At 51.3% G+C, this 20635-nt stretch overlaps 1 protein-coding gene across 1 annotated transcript in view; it reads left to right on the plus strand.

Moving 5' to 3' along the window:
* Positions 1-20635, plus strand: part of uacab (uveal autoantigen with coiled-coil domains and ankyrin repeats b) — a gene marked incomplete at its 5' end in the record, with an annotated part of 61997 nt that overhangs the window by 27168 nt on the left and 14194 nt on the right. Inside the window, 8 exons of the mRNA XM_084436600.1 lie at positions 7686-7816; positions 11910-11998; positions 13916-13980; positions 15179-15236; positions 16412-16482; positions 16847-16953; positions 18249-18430; positions 19858-19895. Coding sequence (XP_084292726.1) covers positions 7686-7816; positions 11910-11998; positions 13916-13980; positions 15179-15236; positions 16412-16482; positions 16847-16953; positions 18249-18430; positions 19858-19895 — 741 coding nt within the window. The remainder of the gene's footprint in view (positions 1-7685; positions 7817-11909; positions 11999-13915; positions 13981-15178; positions 15237-16411; positions 16483-16846; positions 16954-18248; positions 18431-19857; positions 19896-20635) is intronic.

Raw genomic sequence — 20635 nt, forward strand, 5'->3', positions numbered from 1 at the left:
CCTCCTGAGCCACCTTGTGACTTTCTGCTTCAGTCATCTGTTATGCTGTAGAGACCTGAGGCCATGTGCTGAACCCTCTCCCCCCTCTCCTCTCCTCTCCCATGGACCTAGAGTTATGACAGATTGGGACTTGGCCTCTCTGGTTGTCACCACCAGGGGGCAGCGGTCTGTGAGCCTCCCTCTCTGAGCCTCTCTACCCAGCGAGAGCAGCCCTTTCTTTAGCTGCTGCGGCTGCATTCCAGCGCTCCGGCGTCTCCCGGCCGGGACACTTGGCCTGGACACTTGGCCTGTGTCATCAGCCTCTTCTAGGGGGGGCCTTGCTAATTAAAGCATCAATTTGCCAGCGCCATAACGACAGACACCTGGTATTCCAGTCTGGCGCGCATTCTCTCTCTCTAGCTCTCTCACAGACTTTCACTCTCTCTTGCTTTCTCTCTCCCCCTAGGGGGTCTCCCCGCCTGCAACTACCGGGACCATTACCCCGTCACACCGCGCTGATAATCACAAGTCCTCGCCTTTTTATCTTGCAAAATGTAATTGCTGTTTACTAAATGGATTACGCCCACAGACAGCTCCACGACTGAGAGGGCTAAGAAGCCCCAGCTGCTGCTAACAGCCCCTCTACTACCCCCCCCCCCCCCCCGAGCCCTGGGGCTTGGGTTAGATGTGTGTGTGTGTGTGTGTGTGTGTCCGTGTTAGTGTGTGTGTGTGCGTGTTAGTGTGCGTGCGTGTGTGTGTATGTGCGTGCGTATTAGTGTGTGTGTGTGCGTGTCTGTGTCTGTCTGTGTGCGTGTGTGAGTGTGTGTGTGCGTGTACGCTTTATTCCCTCTAATGGGGCAATTTAGAGTTTGTCGTCATGTGCGTGGGTTGTGGTACATCCACAAGGGCCATTGTTGTGTTTCAAAAGGACCTTTAATGTCTCATTGTATCAACAATAGTTTCTCTTTAGTCTGTTTATTGTGTATGGATGCCATCTACCCAGTGATGAGCTCAAGCATACTTGTTTTCCTTCCAGAGGTATGTGACAAGGGAAACAGGCTTCGGATGTTGTATCATTTACCGGATACTCTTCTGCGTTTTTTCCCTTAATATTCCATTGCCCTCTTGGACACCTCATGCTCAGAATAAACAAGTTGATTGTCTGTTCCCTCCTCTTCATCGTTAGTGTTTACGAGCTTCCAGCCCACCCCTCTCTCCCTGGCTATACTCACACAGACCCTGGATGCTTTCTGGAGCTCTCCATGCGTGTCACGCGTCGGGGCTGCTGTTTGAGCTCGTCCATGACAAGTGACTCTCTCACCACCGCTGATATAGCTGGAGGATTGGGCTTCTGCTGTCAGTGCATAGATCTGCCAGCCACCCGCTGAGACATGTGAGTGGCATGTGGCCCAGTTTGTGTCACAAGCCAGAGCCTGAGATGACAGACGGGGAGATTAAAAGGAGGCGGGAGGGAGGCGAGGGCCCAGCCCCAGGTCATGTTTTCAGAGGGAGGCGAGGGCCCAGCCCTAGGTCATGTTTTCGCATCAGACGTGACGTTCATGGTTGCTGGGTGGAAGAACTCAGGAACCCATAGATCCCCCCCCCCCACCCTCTCCAGAAATGAGTCCCAGTCCTTGCACATCTGCAGCGGGGAAAATCCCCACCAATCAGAATTCATGTTGTAGCCTTTCGCTCACTCCAAGTGCCTGTTTACAGCAGCTGCTCACAGCTATGAGTCCACAGAGCCATGAACCAGCGGGGGTCATCTCTGGGCCCCAGATCAGATCAGGTCAGATGGCGGGAGGTGTACCTCAGCCCCGGGTACCTCACCCACTTCGGTTTCACTGAGCAGTAAAGACTCTGGCTTCATTTCACACACCGGCAAAGAGCATCATCGGCGCCATCGTCTTGGTTTCTGACCTCAGATATGAGCTAGTCAGCTGGGTGTTTACTGCTGGTGATTTAATCTGTCGGGACATCGCGGAATGTTTAGTCTTGCATGGCAACGAGGGAGTGAAGATACGAAGGTGTCAGGATGAGTTACAGCTGGCCGATGCGGTCAGCGCTGTGGAAGGCTTGAGCCCTGACTGATATTGACCCTGTGCATCACAACTCAAATATAGTGACATTGAAGTTGTAAGGTGAATTCTGGTGCAGTCACTTCAGACTGCAGTGCATCGAATATGGAAATCACACGCATACATGCGATGCACACACACGCACACACCAAAAAGGCAACAGGCTTGTTCATAATGTAGGATTTCCACCTCCGTTTGCTTGTCCATCTCTGGAAATGAGACCTGCTCTCCCCAGACCTGAGACCTGCTCTCCCACGGGCCTGAGACCTGCTCTCCCACGGGCCTGCTCTACCACCTGATCTCCCACGGGCCTGAGACCTGCTCTCCCACGGGCCTGCTCTACCACCTGATCTCCCACGGGCCTGCTCTACCTGCTCTCCCACGGACCTGCTCTACCTGCTCTACCACGGACCTGCTCTACCTGCTCTACCACGGACCTGTTCTACCTGCTCTACCTGCTCTACCTGCTCTACCACGGACCTGTTCTACCTGCTCTACCTGCTCTACCTGCTCTACCACGGACCTGTTCTACCTGCTCTACCACGGACCTGCTCTACCTGCTCTACCTGCTTTACCTGCTCTACCTGCTCTACCACGGGCCTGCTCTACCTGCTCTACCTGCTCTACCACGGACCTGCTCTACCTGCTCTACCTGCTCTACCACGGACCTGCTCTACCTGCTCTACCACGGACCTGTTCTACCTGCTCTACCTGCTCTCCCACGGGCCTGCTCTACCTGCTCTACCACGGGCCTGCTCTACCTGCTCTACCACGGACCTGCTTTACCTGCTCTACCTGCTCTACCACGGACCTGTTCTACCTGCTCTACCACGGGCCTGCTCTCCCACGGGCCTGCTCTACCTGCTCTACCACGGGCCTGCTCTCCCACGGGCCTGCTCTACCTGCTCTACCACGGGCCTGCTCTCCCACGGGCCTGAGACCTGCTCTACCTGCTCTACCACGGGCCTGCTCTACCTGCTCTACCACGGGCCTGCTCTACCTGCTCTACCACGGGCCTGCTCTACCACGGACCTGCTCTACCTGCTCTACCACGGACCTGCTCTACCTGCTCTACCACGGGCCTGCTCTACCTGCTCTACCACGGACCTGCTTTACCTGCTCTACCTGCTCTACCTGCTCTACCTGCTCTACCACGGACCTGCTTTACCTGCTCTACCTGCTCTCCCACGGACCTGTTCTACCTGCTCTACCTGCTCTACCACGGACCTGCTCTCCCACGGACCTGCTCTACCACGGACCTGCTCTACCTGCTCTCCCACGGACCTGCTCTACCTGCTCTACCACGGACCTGCTCTCCCACGGACCTGCTCTACCACGGGCCTGCTCTACCTGCTCTACCACGGACCTGTTCTACCGGGCCGGTCACAACATATCTGTCCCTCTGTCCAGCACAGCTACTGTGTCTGAGACTTATTTACTCGCTGACGACATTCACATGCTAACTGGACTATTCTAAACTCGTGCATGAACAGAATCCAAGCAAAACAACACACACACACACACACCCCCGTATGGGATATTTACGTGACGGGCGTACAGTGTGCCCCGTGGCCAGGTCCCATTTTGGCGCCTTTGTCTCCATGCCGGGCCGAGCAGTTTCTAGTAAGAGGACACCAGCCGGCCCTCCACAGAGAGAGAGACAGGCCCTCCATAGAGAGAGAGACAGGCCCTCCATAGAGAGAGAGACAGGCCCTCCATAGAGAGAGAGACAGGCCCTCCATAGAGAGAGACAGGCCCTCCATAGAGAGAGAGACAGGCCCTCCATAGAGAGAGAGACAGGCCCTCCATAGAGAGAGACAGGCCCTCCACAGAGAGAGAGACAGGCCCTCCACAGAGAGAGAGACAGGCCCTCCATAGAGAGAGACAGGCCCTCCACAGAGAGAGAGACAGGCCCTCCACAGAGAGAGAGACAGGCCCTCCACAGAGAGAGAGACAGGCCCTCCACAGAGAGAGAGACAGGCCCTCCACAGAGAGAGAGACAGGCCCTCCACAGAGAGAGAGACAGGCCCTCCACAGAGAGAGAGACAGGCCCTCCACAGAGAGAGAGACAGGCCCTCCACAGAGAGAGAGACAGACCCTCCACAGAGAGAGAGACAGTCCCTCCACAGAGAGAGAGACAGTCCCTCCATAGAGAGAGAGACAGGCCCTCCATAGAGAGAGAGACAGGCCCTCCACAGAGAGAGAGACAGGCCCTCCATAGAGAGAGAGACAGGCCCTCCACAGAGAGAGAGACAGGCCCTCCATAGAGAGAGAGACAGGCCCTCCATAGAGAGAGAGACAGACCCTCCACAGAGAGAGAGACAGGCCCTCCACAGAGAGAGAGAGGGACTTTTTCTCATGTTTGTGGAATATTACCGTCCATCACTCCGTTAATACTCGTCTGGTGGGGGCCTGTAACCTGAACCAACCCCCACCGAGCTGACGCAGGGTCTGTAAATTAAACACATCCACCCCCCCAACCACCTTCCCTCTTTCCATCTCCCACTCTCCCGCTACCAGCCCCCCACTACCAGCCCCCCACCCCGCTACCAGCCCCCCACTACCAGCCCCCCACCCCACTACCAGCCCCCCACCCCACTACCAGCCGCCCACCCCGCTACCAGCCCCCCACCCCACTACCAGCCCCCCACCCCACTACCAGCCGCCCACCCCGCTACCAGCCCCCCACCCCACTACCAGCCCCCCACCCTGCTACCAGCACCCACCCCGCTACCAGCCCCCCACCCCACTACCAGCCCCCCACCCCACTACCAGCCGCCCACCCCGCTACCAGCCCCCCACCCTGCTACCAGCACCCACCCCGCTACCAGCCCCCCGCTACCAGCCGCCCACCCCACTACCAGCCCCCCACTACCAGCCGCCCACCCCACTACCAGCCCCCCACTACCAGCCCCCCACCCCGCTAACAGCCCCCCGCTACCAGCCCCCCACTACCAGCCCCCCACCCCGCTACCAGCCCCCCACCCCGCTACCAGCCCCCCACCCCGCTACCAGCCCCCCACTACCAGCCCCCCACCCCGCTACCAGCCCCCCACTACCAGCCCCCCACTACCAGCCCCCCACCCCGCTACCAGCCCCCCCACCCCACTACCAGCCCCCCACTACCAGCCCCCCACCCCGCTACCAGCCCCCCACTACCAGCCCCCCACCCCATTACCAGCCCCCCACCCCGCTACCAGCCCCCCACCCCACTACCAGCCCCCCACCCCGCTACCAGCCCCCCCACCCCGCTACCACCCCCCCACCCTTCTACCACCCCCCCCACCCTGCTACCAGCCCCCCACCCTGCTACTAGCCCCCCACTACTAGCCCCCCACCCCACTACCAGCCCCCCACCCCGCCCGACCCACAGGACTTTTTCATCTCTGAAGCCAAAACCTGACGTCTTCAGCTATAAATGGAACCAGACAGACTAGTTCAGTGTTTACCACCAGGTATGATTCAGGGTGAGGGGTGGGGGGTGGGGGGGGGCAGTGCGCTCTACTCCAGACAGCTGAGTGTAAAAAGCCGACACCTAATCCTGCTACCGTGTAACCGGCAGGGATCAGCAGCGCCGCTAGCGCTAGCTAGGCATGGTGCTCCGCTGGCCCCACGCCGCTCGGCTACAGGCCAGGGGGGGCGGGGGCGGGGCCGAGGGCGGAGCGGTGTGTTGCTGGGGTCAGCGCCAGGATCCCTTCAAATGTGCAAACCATAATCCACCCCCCCCTCCTCCCCCGCCTCGCATAGGCTAATATTTTGAGATGTGGCCGTGGGGTGGAGGGGGGCGGTGGGGCGGTGGATGAGGGGTGACACGGGTGATGCTAGCATGGTTCCTCCTTGGCTGGCCTTGTTTTTTGGGGGCGCCTGTGATCGACACCGGACTATTACTCAGGGCGCAGGCATGCCCAGAATGTATTCTTAGCCCCTGTCTTCCTATCAGTCATTGGAGAAAGGTTGGAGGGTCAAAAAATAAAGAGGTAACCGGTCTGCAGGGCTGTCTGCACCGCTGCTGTTTACCGGAGAGGGGGGATATTTTAAACCTGGGCCAGCGCACATATTTACCCCAGAGGGGCTGGACGACCTTGCCATTTGGTGGGGGAAAGACGCCCGAGACACAGAGAGAGAGGGACTCCCGGTTCGGTGGAGCTAGAAGCAGGCAGCGTGTGGAGAGACCAGACAGGAAGGCACAGGTCGTGCTCAGAGAGACCAGACGGTGCCAGAGAGCACAGCAAAGAGAAAGAGAGCAGAAAAACAATGTAGAAGCAAAAGAGAAGAAGAAGAAGAGTAGGGAGACCGGGACGAGCCAAGGAGGAAGAGGAGCAGAGAGGAAGAGGAGCGGAGCAGAGAGGAAGACGAGGGAGGAAGAGGAGCGGAGCAGAGAGGAAGACCAGGGAGGAAGAGGCGACGGCAGGCTGAGCTGATCTCTCCCAGAGGAAGAGGAGACGCCAGGCTGAGCTGATCTCTCCCAGAGGAGGAGCTGCAGTAGCCGGCCGGGGCAGGTCCCAGGGTTGGCGGGGCTGGCCCTACTGCTCCTCCACCTCTGTCCCTCCTCCCCACCTCCTCCTCGTCTTACTTCCTCCTCCCCCGTTCGACTGCAGGGCAGTGATGAGCTCGCTGGCAGAGCCCGTGAGCCGCTGGGGACTGTTTAGACAAGCCTTCTGGAACCTCTCCTCCAAGACGGGAGAGGAACAACGCTAGGGGACCCTTCTGAGAGAGGAACCAACGCCTCTCTCTGTTCTCCCAAACTAGCTCCTGACATTTCTTCTCCCTGGCTCTCTATCGCACGCTGGCAGAGTGACACGAGCAGCACAGAAGAACTGCTTTTTTTTAATCTTGTTTCCTTTTGTTGGGAATCCGAAACCGTGGCTTCTTTCTCGGTAGCGCGTTGCAAGGACCAGCTCCACTCGCCCAAGATGAGTCGCTGGCTCAAATGCACCTCCATGTACCTAGTAGGTATTCTGCTTTCAGAGAGTTTGGGAGAAGTTGCAGCTGTGACCCACTCTGAGGCTCTGTGGGGGTTGAACTCATGTTTTTGGATGCAAAGCTACGGGAATAAGACTTGATTCTATTCTTGATTCTATTCTAAGTAAAACAGCTGAGGAATTCTACCAGGAATGCAGAGCATATTCTCTCTGTTTGATGCCCTTGGCATAGTAGCTACTAGTTTAAACTTGTTTGTCAAGTGTTCGATTCTGTACAAGCTGTCGTTTCGTGGTATCATCACAATGTTATGCAACTCCAAAATCTATTTAGTAGTGATGGCGCCAAAAGTACATACTGTTATGGAGGGACTAATTGCGTGGGGAAATGTTAGATTGAACCTGGACCTATTTTGCTCTGTATTTGATCTGCTGTGTTATCTGTGAACAGACATTGTTTTGACTGCATGGTTTCAGCTGTGCTCACAGATGTCTTTTGATTATAGCAAACATGTTGTAGCTGTGATGTGTGTGTGTGTGTGCACGTGGTTGACTGTGTGTGTGTGTGTGTGTGTGTGTGTGTGTGTGTGCGTGGTTGACTGTGTGTGTGTGTGTGGTTTGGGGAGGGGTACAGTATATGGTCCTATATAGCATACCCTTATGGCTGTAGCGCATGTCCCTCTCTGAGCTGCTTCCTGTTTCCTGTCAGAACACGGACTGGAACAAGCATGACGAGCGTCTGATGAAGGCGGTGGAGAGAGGAGAGGTGGACAAGGTGGCCGCCGTGCTCAGCAAGAAGGGCATCATCCCCACCAAGCTGGACGTGGAGGGCCGCTCTGCGTGAGTACACACACACACACACACTCACACACACACACACACACACACACACACACACACACACACACACAAACACACACACGCAAACACACACACACACATCTGGTAATTAAGCAGGCACACAGGCACATAGTTTGCATATGCTCACAATCAGACTCACACGCACACACATTTATGAACAGACAGGCAAAAACACGCACACAGATCTCTAAAGCTCCCACCACCTTCCTCAGCTATGAACAACATCTTTATTTACTTCTCTCCTGCTCAGACTGCTACTACAGTAATACTCAAAACATTCATTAGATTATGCCCCAAGTTAACAGAGCACAATCTCATGTGATTTAAAGCTTCAAGACTCAGAGCTATTTACCTTTGTCTTTCATGACATCATCAGTTCAATACCCCCCACATGACCTAATCGCCTCGTTCAACCGACGTCTCAGAACCCAAATTCATAACTGTCCACCATCACTTCAGCCTCACACATGCAAACCATTACAGCTCTAGTTGAATGTGTGGATATTTATAGACTTCCCCTCCGAGATAAATGGGAAAGTGTTTAGAGGAATATGTAATCTTGGCCTCCGAGGCCGGGGTCAGGAGGGCGAGGAGAGGAGACTGGTCAGAATGTTGTGGTCATCTCTGTTTATCCACAGTCTGAACATAGTTTGACCAGAGAGCTTCCCACTCGGGACAGGAAATGGCTCCCATACAAATGGATTTAATCCAAACTTTTGTGTTTGCTATATGAAGTTACAACTTTGTACCAGCTGTAATTTGTGGGACAAGCTGACATTCAATTCAAAACACATTCAATTGTGTTTTATCCAGAGTGTTTGGTCTGTGAATGAAGTCAGGATGTCTTATTTTTGGAGTGGAAACGTGGGTCTTGTGGGGCCTTTTCAAGTTTCTTTTCAAGTTGTTAATTTCAGAGCTGTTGCCACCTGCGGTGATGGAGAACCTTGAGTACCGAATATCTGCTCTCCAGGGAACATCTGTGATTGAGCTCTAGATAAACAGCTGCTAAGTCTGAGTAGTTCTCTTTTCCCCTGAGGTAAATTTAACCTGATTCCAACACCAGTCTTTTTAGGTAGCCGACTGTTTAATCCCAGACATGTGAAGAGGTTGTTGGTCTGGGGTCCGTGGTTCAGGTTAATTTTGACCCCATCTTTGTTGAGACCTCTGGACAGAGAACAGGAGATTCCAGGAGTTGGACGCTGAGTATTTTCAGCAGTGATGGAAATTCTCCCAGGACAGGGTCTGTCAAAGACACACACACACACACACACGTACCCAGAGACACTTGCACGCACACTCATTCACTATGAGAAGGGCTTGTCTCATAATAAGGTGCTAGAATTTCCCCAGAACTAAATCAAGTGTGCTGGCTGCTGTCAGAGAGGCCATGGCGCAGGGCGGTGGAGGAACAGAGCCTGTTGTGGTGACGCACCGCCGCCTGACATTCCAGCTCTCTGTCACCTTCACTGCTCTCAAGAACCTGTTCTCTGTTGGAACTGAACCCTCACGTGAGCTGCTGACACACGAGGAACCAGCTGCTCACGCTTTCACTGAGGAGTCAAAACAATCCTCCCACAATCCTCCCTCACCTGCTGACGGCTCTGTTCTGGCCCTCATGCAGACAGAAGATCCACAAACACGCCTCATCTCATGTGCTCATCTCTGCCTTCACTCAAGCTATAGAAGGACGATGACAGACAGCCATAATGAGCTGGCTGGTCTTTTGTTATTTGTGTGAACTCGTCAACACTGTAAATGAGGGAAACCTCAGTGGTTTACGAGTATAAATAAAGGTTTGAAAATGAAAATGAAATGGTCTGCGGTGGTAAAAGATGATTAAAAATCATAATCTGTAATGTGCAGTTTTGTAGCAGAGGATCAGCCTACCCATGTAGAACCATTGAGATCTCTGGGTGAACGAACAGCACCGTGTCTCCGTAGAGCTCCTGTTAGAGACGAACAGCACCGTGTCTCCGTAGAGCTCCTGTTAGAGACGAACGGCACCGTGTCTCCGTAGAGCTCCTGTTAGAGACGAACAGCACCGTGTCTCCGTAGAGCTCCTGTTAGAGACGAACAGCACCGTGTCTCCGTAGAGCTCCTGTTAGAGACGAACAGCACCGTGTCTCCGTAGAGCTCCTGTTAGAGACGAACGGCACCGTGTCTCCGTAGAGCTCCTGTTAGAGACGAACGGCACCGTGTCTCCGTAGAGCTCCTGTTAGAGACGAACGGCACCGTGTCTCCGTAGAGCTCCTGTTAGAGACGAGGGAGCTTCGCCAAGACAGCTGTTGATCTGAAGTAGTGATGTCTGATAAGGGCTGAGCACGGAGAGGAGGGCTGTACTAACACCCAGGGCTCATAACAAGCCCTGCATACAAAGTGACACATGCTGACTAGCAATAACATGTCTCCCCGTCGTTGACATGAATAGGAGTTGTTATCTTCCAGGTTCACTGTTTGCTTAACCCTAAACTATCAACTGTATGAATGAATCACTGTGTGCCTCCTAATGGACATGTATAGAGTTTCATAACTTGAACCCATGTTCATACCAGCACCACCAGCTTATTGCTTATATAGAATCAGCTCGCCAAAGACAATGAGTGACCTGTAGCCCCGCCCCCACCTGCGGTCCAGTGTTCTGCGGTCCAGTGTTCTGCGGTCCAGTGTTCTGCGGTCCAGTGTTCTGCGGTCCAGTGTTCAGCGGTCCAGTGTTCAGCGGTCCAGTGTTCTGCGGTCCAGTGTTCTGTGGTCCAGTGTTCTGTGGTCCAGCGTTCTGTAAAATACCGTTAGAAAACAAGCAACTGGCTGCTGATCTTATCAGGACATGGCACCAGTAGACCAAGTGAAAAATAGACCCCCCTTCGTACAACAAGTTAGCATGTTTGCACTCTGAAGCCTCATGGTCCGTTATCCGTCTGCCTAACGCCCTCAGCTGCAGCCCCGGCGCGACCTCTAGAGGTCACGACCCCCCAGCCTTGGAGTGACTGCGTCTCAACACGGCTTTTAATAACACAGCGCCTGCAACGAGGTGGCCGCCCGCCTGTCTCCTTGGAGGATTTCTCAGGGGTTAGTTTAAACAGGCCTGGAGCCTGGAGCCTGGCGCTGCGCTGCGCGGCGTGGGGTGGGGTTAGTTTAAACAGGCCTGGAGCCTGGCGTGGGGTGGGGTTAGTTTACACACGTCGCTGTGTCTCTGCAGGCCAGGAGGCCAGGGATACGGATGAGGCCAAGGATACGGATGAGGCCAGGGATACGGATGAGGCCCGGGGTGAAGTGCAGTCACTAAGTGGAAAATAACCATTGTTGGAAAAAAACCATTGGTCAAAGACGTGTCAACAGGCCGGGCGGTGCTATGGAATGACCGCTACAGTACCAGGCCCCAGGGCTTTGTTGGTGTACAGACTCCGTGTGGTCATTTCAAGAACACGTTTGTTTTGGGAGAGGGCCATGAATGAGGCCGGGAGAGGGAGGGTGGGGGGCTGGAAGAGATTGTGAAAGTTTGACACAGCGGGGATTTGCATTGATACCTTCTTTATTAAGATGATCCTGCTTCATGTGGCTGTTTGATCGCTCCAGCGCTCCACCAGACCTGGGGTTCCTGTGCTCCATCTCCCCCACCTGTATGTAGGCCACTGGAGTTAAAGTGAACTGAACTTTGATCGCTCCAGTGCTCCTGAGGACCTTGGGGTGCTCACATGGGCTGAGGTTCCCCCCCATTCGCCCAGAGTGCTGATTCAGCCGATAGCGAGGGGGGCATCACTTTACCCTTGCTCCATATTTCACTCTCTCCCTCCTAAACCCTCCCTGCTCTCGTCTGACACGCTCTCTCTCTCTCCGTCTCTCTCCCTCTCTGCTCGCGTCTGACACGCTCTCTCTCTCCGTCTCTCTCCCTCCCTGCTCGCGTCTGACACGCTCTCTCTCTCTCCGTCTCTCTCCCTCCCTGCTCTCGTCTGACACGCTCTCTCTCTCCGTCTCTCTCCCTCCCTGCTCTCGTCTGACACGCTCTCTCTCTCTCCGTCTCTCTCCCTCCCTGCTCTCGTCTGACACGCTCTCTCCATCTCCTTCTTCTCTGCAGGTTCCACCTGGCTGCGACCAGAGGACACCTGGACTGCCTCAACCTCATCCTGGGACACAAGGTGGACGTCACCGCGACCGACGCTACCGGTGAGAAGGAGAACTGGTTACAGGGCGATCTTAAATACAAGCCAACATTTGGGTATGGGCTGGGTCAGGTGGACAGGACAGAGCCTGGTGAGGTCTCTCTGTGACTGGCAGGTAAGCGCTGACAGTACTGACGCAGTACTAATGAAGTACTAATGCAGTACTGACGCAGTACTAATGAAGTACTAATGCAGTACTGACGCAGTACTAATGCAGTACTGACGCAGTACTAATGAAGTACTAATGCAGTACTGACGCAGTACTAATGCAGTACTGACGCAGTACTAATGCAGTACTGACGCAGTACTAATGAAGTACTAATGCAGTACTGATGCAGTACTAATGAAGTACTAATGCAGTACTGACACAGTACTAATGAAGTACTAATGCAGTACTGACGCAGTACTAATGCAGTACTGACGCAGTACTAATGAATGCATAGGAACCATCTTTGGTTGGATAGTCTTTACCTCCACACAAAGGTTATGTTTGGGAAGAACTTAGGAGGTCAGCAGCACATCCTGTCCCAATACCCAATCACAACAGCCCTGTATGGACATCACATACTGTCCCAATACCCAATCACAACAGCCCTGTATGGACATCACATACTGTCCCAATACCCAATCACAACAGCCCTGTATGGACATCACGTCCTGTCCCAATACCCAATCACAACAGCCCTGTATGGACATCACGTCCTGTCCCAATACCCAATCACAACAGCCCTGTATGGACATCATACGTTTTCATAAGGTAAAGACAGGAGTCATGGTTACTCCACCTAACCCTTCAGAGGGCATGATGGAGCGCTAAAAAACGAATTGGGCATCACAGGTAACCATGGCGTTCTTCCTGGTCCTCTCATGGCCCCAGGGTGCTGAGGGCTGGGCTCTCTAGAGTCGGTGGAAGAGAGAAACACTTAGAGGTTATTTAATGGGTTTGCATGAAGTAGCAGATCCCCGTAATCATTCCTGATTATTTCACAGCATGAAATACTGGATGTTAATGTCATTCCTAGGGACAATGTTTTAATGTCATTCCTAGGGACAATGTTTTAATGTCATTCCTAGGGACAATGTTTTAATGTCATTCCTAGGGACAATGTTTTAATGTCATTCCTAGGGACAATGTTTTAATGTCATTCCTAGGGACAATGTTTTAATGTCATTCCTAGGGACAATGTTTTAATGTCATTCCTAGGGACAATGTCTAGCAACACACTCTTGATTAAAATGACTGAAGCTCTTAACCTGCGGTAACCCCACCTCGGGAAAACATTTGATGGATCGGAGAAGGTTAGTCTGATTTTAGAATTTATACAGATGTATAATTTCCATCCATCCATCCATCTTCATCCGCTTATCCGGGGTCGAGTCGCGGAGGATGTATAATTTTAATTAATATGAATTCATTTTATTCATTACCTTTAAGAAAGCCAATACAGTCCACAGTAAGGCTTTAACATCAGAGGTTTTCCTATTGTGGAGATGTTGGGACTCATTGTGTGTTAATAGAACTCTGGACCATGAAGACTGATGTCCTTTCTAGCTCAGTTGGTAGAACACGGCTCTTGGGCCAAATGACCCCTGACCCTGTTGTTCAAGTTGGGTTGGCTGGAAATGCTTGGAATGTGTCCTGTTTGGCATGTACTGTACTGTAGTCCTTGTGTTCGCTCAAAGGATAATCACCTGATGCTGTTCCACAGCATGTGGGCTTGAGTCCAGTATGTGCATCAGCTGATCTGAGTCCAGTATGTGTGCATCAGCTGATCTGAGACCAGTATGTGTGTCTCAGCTGATCTGAGTCCAGTACAGTATGTGTGTCTCAGCTGATCTGTCAGAGTCCAGGATGTGTGTATCGGCTGATCTGAGTCCAGTCTGTGTGTATCAGCTGATCAGTCAGGTCTCTGTGTTGCAGGTAAAAACGCGCTCCACCTGGCCTCCAAGAACGCCCAGTCTCTGTGTGTGCAGAAGCTGCTGCAGGTACGGTCACTCTACACAACCACAGGCACTTCACCTGTTCCACTACACCTATAATCCATGCACGGATTACCCTAGCTATATCCCAATCTGAACAGTTACTTTCCAAGGGATTATTACCAGTAATTATCAACAGTGTCAAGTTGTAGTTCACACAAACTATTTTCCCAACCGGTTGAGAGTTTTTTTTGGGTAATGGCAGTGACTTTGAGTGACTGTGTCTCTAAATAGCACCATTAGTCCCTACCACATAGGTCAACAACGATAGGCATCACCTGTTGAGTTGTGAGGGTGCAAACATGAGATTTATGAGTTTACAATGAAGGCCATCTCTGAATCACCCCGCATAGTGACATTGTGCCCCTGGTGTGTGTACCCTCCCCCACCAGCACACTCACCCCTGGCTGCCACCCAGGGGGGGATAAAGGGGTGGGGGGAGGTGAGGGAGTGGGGGCGGGTAAGAGGGTGGAGGGGGTGGGGGGAGACGGCTGGTGTCAGCCGTGTTGACAACCCCTCTGGCCGTTTTCGGGTGCCGTCATCGGGCTGGCAACATCGCGCTGCCAACTCAAAGCTCCTAAGCGGAGGGTAAATCTTTGCCTCCCCCTCGCTCCCCTCCCCTTCTGCCCATATCGCTCCCCACCCCCCTCCCCCACCGACCCTCGAGGTATAGGATTTCCCTCTCACCCCCCGACACCCTACTCTGTCACCGGACCGCACTTAGTCATTTTGGGACCTTGTTGCTAGAGAGAGCAGAGGTTTTTTATAGCGGGAAGAAAAGAAGGAAGAGGAGGAGTAGGAGGCCTGAGCTAGGCTAGGCTAGGCTAGGCTAAGCTAGCATCATAATCCCCTGTTGGCATTGAGTCTTTAAGGCGAGCGGGAGGGGGTTGCTAGGGCGTGTTGCTAGGGCGTGTCTCAGCCTATCAGACACGTGACCTGGCGACGGCAGCAGCTTCTTCGGATCAGAGACGTCTCCACACAGCTCTCTCCCATCCAGCCAATCAGGGAGCCTCGTTTGACTGACAGGCTTTGAAAGAGCTAAATGCTTCTGGTGTTTTTCACGGGGCATCAATCACTCTGTGAGAAATGTTTTTCAGATTTGTGGGGATCGAGAGTTTCTATAATTTCACTATGGGAGTATTCTAGATTTTTGTAACCTCAGGTTTGAAGAGTTATTTGACTTAACTGCTGTTTTTCCTTGCAGCATAACTGTCCTGTTGGCAATGTGGACCTACAAGGGAGGACTGCTTTGCATGATGCAGGTGAGACACATCCCCTCTCTCCCCCTCTCTCCACCTCCTCTACCACCCCTCTCTCCCTCTCTACTCTCCCTCTCTACTCTCCCTCTCTTCTCATCCTCTTCTCTCCCTCCCTCCCTCTCTTCTCATCCTCTTCTCTCCCTCTCTCCCTCTCTCTCCACCTCCTCTACCCCCCTCTCTCCCTCTCTACTCTCCCTCTCTTCTCATCCTCTTCTCTCCCTCTCTACTCTCCCTCTCTTGTCATCCTCTTCTCTCCCTCTCTACTCTCCCTCTCTTCTCATCCTCTTCTCTCCCTCTCTCCCTCTCTTCTCATCCTCTTCTCTCCCTCTCTCCCTCTCTTCTCATCCTCTTCTCTCCCTCCCTCCCTCTCTTCTCATCCTCTTCTCTCGCTCTCTCCCTCTCTTCTCATCCTCTTCTCTCCCTCCCTCCCTCCCTCCCTCCCTCTCTTCTCATCCTCTTCTCTCCCTCACTACTCTCCCTCCCTCCCTCTCTTCACCTCCTCTACTCTCCCTCTCTTCACACCAACTCTTCAGCATGAGTGTCTGAGCGCTTGCCCCCCCCCCCCCCCCCCCCTCCGTCATTTCCTGTCTGAAGCACACTCAGAGCACACTGGTGTCAATGCACTAATGCACTTTGAATTAAAGTACGGTAATGGATTTCATAGACTTGTGAACTGAATGAACTGTGATTTGAAAGTATAAGCGGTGCCTAAGTGGTTTGCCCTGACAAAACATTCTCATCATGTTTGATAGAGGACTTTTAAATAACTGAGTAGTTTGCAGCTCATTGCAGGCAATTTTGTTCGGAAGCATGTACAGTCTGCCAAATGGTAGTTTTGTAGACTTGTGTGGATTAAATATGCAGATGTCTGGAACCATAGCAACACAGGTGCAGGTATGCCAGGCTACCTTTCTTTCTTGGACTTCAGGTATAAACTGGGCTTCAAATGTGTTGTTCTTGGCTATATCACTAAAACATGCTCCATCAGGCAGCTGCAAGCAGTGAGAGGGAATAAGGCTTTTTACATTCATATGAAGTCATCATTTCAGGGTATTTTTCAGCCAAATCTTCAAATTCCACATTCTTCTACATTTCAGAGTGATGTCTGTCAGAACATGAATAAGTTGAGAGTGTATTGTGCTAAGTGGTGAGTAATGGCTGGTGTGTGTTGTTGTCAGTCATGGCGGGCTGCTCGTCCAGCGTGAAGCTGCTCTGTGACAGCAGCGCGTCTGTGAACGCCGGTGACTTTGTGAGTAGAGATTCTCTTTCCTCACGTTTCACTCTCCTGGATCTGACTTACGCTTCCATTTCATCCACACGTTTTGTAACCTGTAGTAATCAGTCTGCTGAAAAGTGAATGTTGATATCGTGCGTGTGTGTGCGCGTGTGTGTGCGCGTGTGTGTGCGCGTGTGTGTGCGCGTGTGTGTGTGCGCGTGTGTGTGCGCGTGTGTGCGCGTGTGTGTGGGTGCGTGTGTGTGGTTGCGTGTGTGTGGGTGCGTGTGTGTGGGTGCGTGTGTGTGGGTGCGTGCGTGTGGGTGCGTGCGTGTGGGTGCGTGCGTGTGCGTGTGCGTGCGTGTGTGTGCGTGTGTGTGTGTGTGTGTGTGTAACCCAGGATGGAAGGACTCCTCTGATACTGGCCACTCAGATGTGTCACCCACGCATCTGCCAGCTGCTCCTGGAGAGAGGGGCCGACATCACCGTCCGGGACAAACAGAAAAAGTACGCAGCCCACCTGGACTGAGTGTGTGTGTGTGCCTGCGTATCATATGAGTGTGTGTGTGCATGTATATCATACGAGTGTGTGTGTGTGCCTGCGTATCATATGAGTGTGTGTGTGCATGTACAGTATATCATACGAGTGTGTGTGTATATCATATGAGTGTGTGTGCCTGCATATCATATGAGTGTGTGTGTGTATATCATAGTGTGTGTGCGTGTGTATCATATGAGTGTGTGTGTGTGCGTGTGTATAGTATTATACAGTATGAGTGTGTGTGCCTGTATATTATGAGTGTGTGTGTGTGCCTGTATATTATGAGTGTGTGTGTGCCTGTATATTATATGAGTGTGTGTGCCTGTATGTTATATGAGTGTGTGTGCCTGTATATTATGAGTGTGTGTGCCTGTATATTATGAGTGTGTGTGTGCCTGTATATTATATGAGTGTGTGTGCCTGTACAGTATGTTATATGAGTGTGTGTGCCTGTATATTATGAGTGTGTGTGCCTGTATGTTATATGAGTCTGTGCCTGTATATTATGAGTGTGTGTGCCTGTATATTATGAGTGTGTGTGCCTGTATGTTATATGAGTGTGTGCCTGTATATTATGAGTGTGTGTGCCTGTATATTATGAGTGTGTGTGCCTGTATGTTATATGAGTGTGTGCCTGTATGTTATGAGTGTGTGTGCCTGTATATTATGAGTGTGTGTGCCTGTATGTTATATGAGTGTGGGCCTGTATATCATGTGAGTGTGTGCCTATATACAGTATTATGAGTGTGTGCCTGTATATTATGGGTGTGTGTGCCTGTATGTTATATGAGTGTGTGCCTGTATGTTATATGAGTGTGTGCCTGTATATCATGTGAGTGTGTGCCTGTATATCATGTGAGTGTGTGCCTATATACAGTATTATGAGTGTGTGCCTGTACACTATACCATATGTTTGTGTGCCACTTTTGTCTTTGAACTATGATTCAAGGACAGCAGATGGGCAACAGATTGCAGGCTTGCCAAAATACACAAAAACTACATTATTTCCTTTTGCTTTCATCTGTTATTATCTGTTATTTGTTATTATCTGTTATTATCGGTAGCTGTTTTCTTAAGTGGAGCCTGTATTCATCTATCTCTGACTGAAGCATGAGCAAGATTGTCTACTACTACTACTACTACCCACTGTAAAGTAGCCTGTGTGTGTGTGTGTTGTTTATTGTGTGTTGTGTGTGTGTGCGCGCCTGTGTGCCTGTGTGTGTGTGTGTGTGTGTGTGTGTGTGTGTGTGCTCTGTCTCAGGAGCGCTCTGGTCCTGGGCTGTGAGTACGGCTGTCGGGAGGCGGTGGAGGTTCTTCTGAAGGCCGGGGCCGACGTCACGGCGCTGGACGGTCTGGGTCACGACAGCTACCACTACGCCCGGCTCAGCAAGAACCACGAGCTGGTCGCCCTGGTCAAGGTCCACCTGGAGAACGTCACTAAAGGTCAGGAGCTTCTCTAGTTTTCTTGTCTTTGAAATCAAGAGTTTAACATGTTTTTGAATGATTTTTCAAGGTGCCCACCCACATCCATTGTATGACCAAAACGGTCAGTCAAACGGTCAAAGTATAGCAGATTAATGACAGTATAGCAGATTAATGACAGTATAGCAGATTAATGACAGTATAGCAGATTAATGACAGTATAGCAGATTAATAACAGTATAGCAGTATAGACCTTAGAAGATGTGAAGGACAGAGAGAAAGAAAGAGAGAAAAAGAAAGAAAGAAGCAGTGAAGAGGCGTTTTGCTGGAGGTTAGGGTTAGGGTTAGAGTTAGCTAACCTGGGTTAGGGTTAGGGTTAGGGTTAGCTAACCTCCATGACTGCATCAATCATCCATGCCGGTATCTTATCTTTATACTGTATAGATTGGTACTTCTTGTGTATAGATTGGTACTTCTTGTGTATAGATTGGTGGTACTTGTGTAATTTGTAAATTGTGTTTTTATCTGTAATGAGCACCTTCCAGAGCAGGAGCAGCATTTCACTGTGACTGAACATTACATGTGACCAATAAAATAATCTTATCTGAATCTTATCTGAATTTGAATGCAACTAAGATTTAGCTGCTTTAGGGAAAGGTAGGCTTCAAATGTGTCCGTTTTCTTTAGCAGTGAAAGTAAGGCTAGTTTATTCATCGCAGTCTTTCTCGGCCATGATTTCTAAAGGCTTTGATGCAACATGGACATCATATTATTCCTAGCCAGAGTAATATTATTATTCCTAGCCAGAGTAATATTATTATTCCTAGCCAGAGTAATATTATTATTCCTAGCCAGAGTAATATTATTATTCCTAGCCAGAGTAATATTATTATTCCTAGCCAGAGTAATATTATTATTTCTAGCCAGAGTAATATTATTATTCCTAGCCAGTATAATATTATTATTCCTAGCCAGAGTAATATTATTATTCCTAGCCAGAGTAATATTATTATTCCTAGCCAGAGTAATATTATTATTCCTAGCCAGAGTAATATTATTATTCCTAGCCAGGAATAATGTGTGTGTGTCTGTGTGTGTGTGTGTGTGTGTGTGCGTGTGTGCGTGCGTGGGTGCGTGCGTGCGTGGGTCTGTCTGTGTGTGTCTGTGTGTGCGTGCGTGGGTCTGTGTCTGTGTGTGTGTGTGTGTGTGCGTGTGTGCGTGTGTGCGTGTGTGCGTGTGTGCGTGTGTGCGTGCGTGGGTGCGTGCGTGCGTGCGTGGGTCTGTGTGTGTCTGTGTGTGTGCGTGCGTGCGTGCGTGGGTCTGTGTCTGTGTCTGTGTGTGTGTGTGTGTGTGTGTGTGTGTGTGTGTGTGTGTGTAAGGACCCTCAGCAGAGAGACCTGTCTCACATTGTTGCCTCTCTTTTCTACCTGCTCACTCTGTTCTCTCAGTGAAAGAAGCTGCCAAGATGGAGCAGAAAAAACGACAGGTAAAAAACCACCAGAACACCCAATAATAAGACTACATTCTGGCCTGGGGAAGCGCTCATTTTAAATATACCCAGTTTAATAAGACTACATTCTGACCTGGCGAAGTGGTCATTTTAAATATATATACTCAGTTTAATAAGACTACATTCTGACCTGGCGAAGTGGTCATTTTAAATATATATACTCAGATTAATAAGACTTCATTCTGACCTGGGAAAGTGGTAATTTTAAATATACTCACATTTACATTCAAGTCATTTAGCAGATGCTCTTTTATATAGAGCAACTTAGTGAAGTGGCTTGCTCAAGTAGCCTGGCTTTGCCAGACCCAATTTGCTAAAATACAAAGAGTCTGGAAATGCTACGTCTATTTTTGACTTCCAAGAGGCGTTATCAATGGGCGCAGACCAACATGCCTCTGGATGCTATTGGATAGAGCTACAACCAATCAGCGCAACAAAACGTGGGCTAGTCATCGTATCAAGTGTGTACAGTCGCTGTATCAAACCTGCACTCTATTAGATAAATGGTTTTGATTGGCCTGACCAATATGTGGTGGAAATCAGTTTGAATAGGAGGATGACAAAACTGATCTACGGAGTGAAACAGACTGTTGGCTCACGTGATCAGGATGGCCACGCCAGGTTATTGCTCAAGGGCACGCCGGCAGATTCCTCACCTACGGGCCTCTCTTTTCTACCTGCTCACTCTTTTCTCTTATCTACTGAAAACACATGGG

This window comes from Borostomias antarcticus (genome assembly GCF_949987555.1).
Source record: "Borostomias antarcticus genome assembly, chromosome: 4".
Taxonomy (NCBI): domain Eukaryota; kingdom Metazoa; phylum Chordata; class Actinopteri; order Stomiiformes; family Stomiidae; genus Borostomias; species Borostomias antarcticus.